Source organism: Gavialis gangeticus, unplaced genomic scaffold (assembly GCF_001723915.1).
Source record: "Gavialis gangeticus isolate Ggan-Ray unplaced genomic scaffold, GavGan_comp1, whole genome shotgun sequence".
In the NCBI taxonomy this organism is placed as follows: Eukaryota; Metazoa; Chordata; order Crocodylia; family Gavialidae; genus Gavialis; species Gavialis gangeticus.
In genome coordinates, this window is record NW_017729009.1 from 12,835,633 (window position 1) to 12,842,788 (window position 7,156).

Sequence of the window (7,156 nt, forward strand, 5' to 3'; positions counted from 1 at the left end):
AGCTGGTTTTTCCAGAGCACCGTTCATCCCAACGGACCGCCAGGCATTCATCGACACGTTGCTCCTGGGTTGCACAAGCGGCACATGCAGAAATAACTCGCTCCCTCACCCAACAAACCGAGGCAGCTGCCTCTGGGGTGGGCTGGCAGCTGTTTGAATGGCACATCTAAGCTAGGGAGTGATGGTAAACGCACCAGCCAGTGGAAATGGCAGGGGGGAATAATCTTCCCAAACTGGGATCTGAAGCTAACCCCCTTAATCTCATACAAAGTGCCTTCTGATTCAGCCTGGACCCAATTGAGCAGGTCCAGGGCCCTGAGCACCCTAGCTTGCGGTCATCAACGTGCTTAAACACATGCCCAATTGTAGCCATCCTATTGACTTGAATGGGACGTTATGTGCTTTGCTGGAAAGGGGCCGGAGACCTCTCTATCTTGCAAGATGAAGCCCTATGACGCCGGAGTCGTGGCTTTGTGTCACGTCTAAAAGATGCGACTAGCTCCCCCTCCCAGCTCCCCGGCGCTCAGAGTCCGGCCTGAGTTCACGCCCAAACAGCATCGCTGCTGGGAGCATCGAAGACAAGAAGCAGCCCCCGGATTTCCCCGGCATCCCAGTAAGGCTCTGACTTTTCGCTCCCATTTCCAGGCGAGTTTTCCCCAAATCACAAGGCAATCAAGTGTCTTTTCTGGCTCTCCAGGAGCTTCTCCAGTGCAGAGAGTTTGCAGCTGCCCGTGGATTAGGATCCACGACATCCCTTGCACAAAGGGATGCTGCTGGTGTCTCCAAGCTGTCCAGTGCCAAAATAGGACAGCTTCACTGAGGATCTTTGCCAGACTGAGATACTTTGCTCCCAACCTAGAATCCAGGCCCTGGCCCAGTGAAAGCAGAGCGAGTACGCGGCACAGAGCAGAAAAGAAGGACCCGAACCAGGACTTCTGAGTCTTCATCCAGTGCCCTAAGCACAACATCCTCCTTCTGTCCCAAGGCATTTCTAGGAAAGCAGGCCCTGGCCAGGCAGCCTAATTGAAAGGCAAAAACCCCTTCCCTTTCTTCTCTGTGTAGCTATTGAGTCCACCCAGCCAAGGAGGTCAGGCTTGCTCCTAGCATCAGGTGGGGCCGAGGCTTCCTCCCATGCACAGCAGCTAATTATGCTCTTAGCATTTCCCTTTATTGGGTCCAGGAATTTCAGGATCCTCCTCATACCTTTTCCCAAATGGGTAGCAAGGCCAGCAGCCTTGCTTAGTACCAGCAAGTGCCCAGAAGCTACCTTCCCCTTGCTGATCAAAAGCAGAGAGCACCCGCAGGCTCGCACACAGGGCATAGAGGGAGCAGATTTGCAGACGCCCTCCCTGACGGAGCTGGGCTGAGCACTTGTTTCTCCTTGCACGAGTCTGAAATGAGATCTGAAAGGCCCAGCTGGGTATTACATTTGTGCAGCCATCGAGAATCAAGTCCTGACATGGCGAGAAATAGCAACCGTGTGCTTGCAACGAGACCCAGTGCAGGAGGAAAGCATTTGTATCGTATCAGGGGGATATAGTCTCCTCAGTCAGGTTTTGCTGGGAAAAGGGGCCTTTGCTTGCCAAGGACGACTCATCTCAGCACCCATATGCCCTATCATTATAGGCTTGTGATGATGACCCAGACCCTCCTTTTTAATCACTGCAGCTGCTGAGGTCTGCAAACCCCGGGGGGGCTGGCAGTGAGGGAGCCGGACAGCCGGGATGGTGCTGGGTTTCTGCTCTCACATGATTTGTGGTGCAATATCCCACGATTCATGGTATAATCCCAAGCCTCTAATGAATTTGGGATGCCTGTCTGCCAGGCATCACCGCTGTCTCCTTGTCTCTGCCAAAGGCATCGCAAGCTAGGAGGGGGGTGGCAGAGCCACGTGCTTCGATAAGGAAAAAAAAAATCGTTCATTTCTGGCCCTCGCTTTTGTTTCCCATGCACCTCCCAGGAAACAGGAGGGCAGACACGGTGAGGGAACCAGCCATGAATGTCCTAGCAGGGCTCCCAGGGGGTCCAGCCGACCCTAGATGTTCACACCCCGGGTATTGCAAGCTTGGCTCAATGTCACGGTGCCGCCCGATCCTTGTGATTGACCTCTTGGCTGCCACGCCTGGAGGAGTCGCCGTTTTGTGCAATCCCCAAAGCACAAAGACTTTAAAAAAAAGCAAGAAAGGAGAGAGCTGGGAGCCTTTTGTGATCCCCTAAGTCCAGGGGCTGGGGCTTTAGGAGAAATGTCTTGTATCAGGAGAGAGAGCAAACTGCGGAGCTGGGTGAATCAGGCCCAGATCGCACCAAAAGATGCGTTTCGATGCCCAGTGCGGTCCTGCTTCACCACCATCACCATCATCATTCATATTTGTGTTGTGGACCCCACTGCTGTCTACCTCATGGAGGATCTCAGACCAATGCAAAGGCTGCCTGTTTTCCGGCTTGTTTTCTGAAACCGATGGTTGGGCATCCTGCTGCACGTGATTGGCCGGTGGCCGCACTGTCCCCATGCCAACAGCCACCGAGCCAATCACGGCGGGAGGTCAGGAAGCGTGCCACTTGCCATTGGAAGCCAGCCACGCTCTGGATTTGCATTGCAAAGGGGAGCTGCGAGTTTCCTGGCACGGTGCCCTGGCGAGGGTTGCGAGGGTTCGGGAAGGGAGCTGCGGGCAGGGCCGGGGAGGGAGGAGGCAGGTTTGCTGCAGTGCAGGGTGCAGGGTGCATGCCAAGGATGAAAGCAGGTCATTAAATCATCAGGCATCTTCTGCTTCGTACAAAGCAGAGGCCTCAGCACCTTCGCGCCAGCACTGCCCATCCCGAGCTTCCCCCTCTGCAACGCTTTCATTAACCTGCCTCGATTCCTCCCTCCCCGTCGCTCTTAATCCCTCGTCGCACAGCTCTGTCCATCTTGCCCATCATTTCCTCTTCCTCTCCTCCCAGGTCTTCATTTCTTTTGTCTCCGGCTGCATGGGTTTTACCTAAATATCCCATTGAACTGGTTCAGTTGAACCAGTCCCTGTGTGGACGCACTCCCTGCAGCTTGAGGGTTTGTGGTGCCCTTAGTCCCGCTCGCCATCAGCATGGAGGCCTTTTGCTGTCTGGACAGCGCCCGCGGGTCGGAGACGGGGCGTTCGCCGTGTTAGGCTGCAGTCAGGCAGAAGGCTGGGTAAAGATGCACCTTGTAGACTAACTGGATCAGAGAGGCAGTATGTGAAACAGCTTTTCACGGCTCTTGCCCCCCTATTTGTCACTCAATGGGGAGTCTGGGTTTGGTGCTCAGGCTTGGCTTTCCCCATGTGAGGCATCATTGTAAAAGCCCTGATGGGTTTCAGGGGAAACCTCCGGCCACATGTACCCCAGCAGGTGAAGGATTGAGAAGCACAAGCAAGTAGCCTGGGTGGTGTTTTATGGCATGGGTTCAATGCTCTCCACCCCCTTCCCAGGGCGATGGGAGAACGGGTGCACAAGCAGAGGGTGCGTTCAAGCAGGGCGTTGCTGATATACACACACACTCCCTGCAAAATGCACAGAGCCAGGACAGCCACGGGTTATGACCTAGCCCTGTGCACTTGCTCAGGGAGATGCAAGCCCTTCTGTACAGAGGCAGGGCATCGGGGTGGATAAAGGGCTCCGGGGAGGTTTCTTTTCCGGTGGGATGTTATTTTGGGTTTGTTGCAGAGGGTTTGTCACCAACTCCTGCCATTTTATTCCCCAGATGCCTTGGTTCAAAGGGTGGAAAGTGGAGCGCAAGGAGGGCAACGCTAGCGGAGTGTCCCTGCTGGAAGCTCTGGACACCATCCTGCCTCCCACCCGCCCGACAGACAAGCCCCTGCGCCTGCCCCTTCAGGACGTCTACAAGATCGGAGGTGAGCTCAGGGCTGACATGTCCCAGGGGTCGTGGGGTTCAGCCCAGTCATCCGAATGACCTCCAGAGATCACATCGAGTCCAACCCTCTTGCCTGAGGCAGGATCAGCCCTGTCCAAACCATCCTATATGAATCTGTCATCTAAACTCTTCATCCAGCGACCATCACAAGACGCGGGGAAAGCAGTGAGACCACAGCAGCCAACATCCTGCTTCTCTAAAAGGCTGTGAACATATGCTTGAGACATCCCAAGTAGAGGGCCATGTCCCCACTACAGAGGATGGCAAAATCCCCCCATCCATACCACCCTGGCCATGGGGTAAAATCCCTTCCTGACCCCAAATATCAGCCCGACTTTGAACTGAGGGGCAAGACCCGCTAGCCAGGAACTCCAGCTTTGGTCCCAGCAGGAGCACTGGCACAGATTTAACCCAAATATACCAACCTCATCAGTCACCATCCCCAGTCTGACACATGTAGCAGAAAGGGGGACAACCAGCAAAAATAGAGGCTGCAAACTCCAGATGAGATCAGGCGTAGAGGGCTGCTTGAGCGCTGCGGGGCTGAAGCTGCCTCTCATTCATGGTCCGTTCCTCAAAGCACCTGTTGCTACCTGTCGACTAGTGACAGGTTCAAATTAGGCTATAAATGAGCTTTTACAATGGTTTCTACCCACTGCAGCCATATCTCCCTTGGGTCTCCAGAAGACAGAGCCTTGCCCTGCCGTTTCCTCACCCCTTTCCCTCCTGCAGGTATTGGGACAGTGCCCGTGGGCCGCGTGGAGACTGGCATCCTCCGGCCCGGCATGGTGGTGACTTTTGCCCCTGTGAACATCACCACGGAGGTGAAGTCGGTGGAGATGCACCACGAGGCGCTGAGCGAGGCCCTGCCGGGAGACAACGTCGGCTTCAACGTGAAGAACGTGTCCGTCAAGGACATCCGCCGTGGGAACGTCTGCGGGGACAGCAAGTCGGACCCACCGCAGGAGGCTGCGCAGTTCACTTCTCAGGTCAGCCCAGCCGGAAGGGACCGGGGGGCCCTGGTTCTCTGTAGTACCAAGTCTGTCACCGCATGTTTCACCAGTGCTTGTCGCGCGATGTGCCCGCGTGCATCAGAATCGCTTCCCCCTCCATATGCTGCTGAAATGCACCTGCTTCTGGGGTGGAACGTAGCAGCTGGTGAACGGCACGCAGCATGTTAGACCAGGAAGGCTAGGAGAGTCAGAAGTGTTGGAGGGCGGGTATGTTAAGCACCAATAACTTGTGCCACCAGCCTTTGGGATCATTCAAATGAAAACCGAGTGACAAGGAGCTGTCATACCTTGGTAGGAACAAGCACATTGCTGCCTTCAGCCGTTCTCCATGACGCTGTGGGCATGAAGGCAGAGTCAGGGTCACCGGGAAGCCTGGCAGAGACAGGGCACATAAATTTATGCTCCCCAAAGAAGGCAGGATTACGAGGTGCGTCTCCCTTGCACACATACATGGGGTGCTGGGAACATACAGGCTTCTTGCTTGAGCTAAAGGACACCTAGCAAAGAGAACCAGCCACCTTCAAAATAATTTTGCACGCTAAGCTGGTGTGTTGCACACTCATGCACCATTAAACTGGCTTGGGGGCTGCCGTGTCCCTGGCAGAGCTCACTGGGTTCTGTGCTTCCCCCAGGTGATCATCCTGAACCACCCCGGCCAGATCAGCGCCGGGTACTCGCCCGTCATCGACTGCCACACCGCTCATATCGCCTGCAAGTTTGCAGAGCTCAAGGAGAAGATCGACCGGCGCTCTGGCAAGAAGCTGGAGGACAACCCCAAGTCCCTGAAATCTGGTGACGCTGCCATCGTGGAGATGATCCCCGGGAAGCCGATGTGTGTGGAGAGCTTCTCCCAGTACCCGCCCCTTGGTAAGAGAGCAGGCGCGTGGCTGGCCTCATGTCACGTGGAGGTCCACAGATGTGATCTCACTCTGGTTCTCTGCAAAGTCATGTCCAGCTGTTATCTCTAGGAAGCCCCATGTCTCGTCTCACAGGTCATGGATGCAGAGGGTCTTAGTGCCTCCCCAGGCAGATACATCAGTGCAAGTACTATGGCAGGGGGTCGGACTCGATGACCTGCTCAGGTCCCTTCTGACCCTAGAAACTATGAAACTAAGTCCCTTTGCATGATGTGATGCATCTGGATGCATTGACCCCACCAGCCCAGATGTGCTGTGAACTTTTAAGAGTGGGTGGCCTAGACAATCCCCTGTCAGCTGAGCAGCAATGGTTGGGCTGACTTGATGGGAGGAAGAGGCTTAGATGATGTAGCCCAGTGTCATTCCCATCTCACTTGCATTTTCTGTTCAGAGGATGGGAGCAGCAATGGGAATATAGGACAGGAAAGGCTCCTCGGTGCCATCACCAGCCTCTGGTATTCACCGGCAATCATGGACTAGACATCCACTGTGAGCCTTCCTGCTCTGCTATACCCAGGCTAACACCCATAACCACCCCGCTTTGTAAGACAAAGTCCCAGTGCTGCTGGTGTTTATACACCCAGGTCCCCAGGCTACTTCCAGCAGGGAGACCTACTCTGACCCTTGGTGAAGGACATCGACCGCAGCAGGCATGGACCGGGTAGATAAGTTTCCTCCCTTCCCTCTGCCTTCCACAGGTCGCTTCGCCGTCCGCGACATGCGGCAGACCGTGGCCGTGGGCGTCATCAAGAACGTGGAGAAGAAGAGCGGTGGCGCTGGCAAGGTCACCAAGTCGGCGCAGAAGGCCCAGAAAGCTGGGAAATGAATCGTAGGCGCCCAGCGCACCGCGCAGAAACCATCCCCGGCCCCAGGATGCCTCCACCTCCTCCCCCAGGCGCATGTGTGCACATCAGCTTGTAAGAGTTTATATGTCAACGACTGGATGCTCACCATTAAGGTCCAGTGGAAATTCTTTAAAAGGAAAAGCATGTTCCAGCGTTCGTGAGGCTTCATGTTACTTTTACCAATAAACTGGTACAACATCCACAGTGCAGGGCGTGTGCGTGTGTGTCTGTTACGGCTTCGGGACCTAGCTGGAAACACGGGGCTCTTGCTCTCGAGGGCAGCCAAGCTGTCAGGCCCCGCAGGCCTCCCGTGACCAAGTAGCCCACGGCTCCAAAGCACTTATCCTCCCGACAGCCCTATGAGGCAGGGGAAGGGTGTTCTGGACAGGGGAAACTGAGGCACAATGCTCCAAGGGGCTTTGGCACTTGATTTCCATTAATTTCCCACGGGGCCCAACCCTAAGGTGTCACCAAGAGTGTGTAAAAGAGCAGGGA

The 7,156-nt window shown here is 55.3% G+C and overlaps 1 protein-coding gene across 1 annotated transcript in view; it reads left to right on the forward strand.

Annotated features, from left to right (window-relative positions):
- Window positions 1-6,868, forward strand: part of EEF1A2 (eukaryotic translation elongation factor 1 alpha 2) — a 21,391-nt gene extending 14,523 nt beyond the window's left edge. Inside the window, exons 5-8 of the mRNA XM_019510104.1 lie at window positions 3,716-3,866; window positions 4,619-4,875; window positions 5,532-5,766; window positions 6,515-6,868. Coding sequence (XP_019365649.1) covers window positions 3,716-3,866; window positions 4,619-4,875; window positions 5,532-5,766; window positions 6,515-6,642 — 771 coding nt within the window. The 3' untranslated portion in view covers window positions 6,643-6,868. The remainder of the gene's footprint in view (window positions 1-3,715; window positions 3,867-4,618; window positions 4,876-5,531; window positions 5,767-6,514) is intronic.
- Window positions 6,869-7,156: the final 288 nt, after the last annotated feature.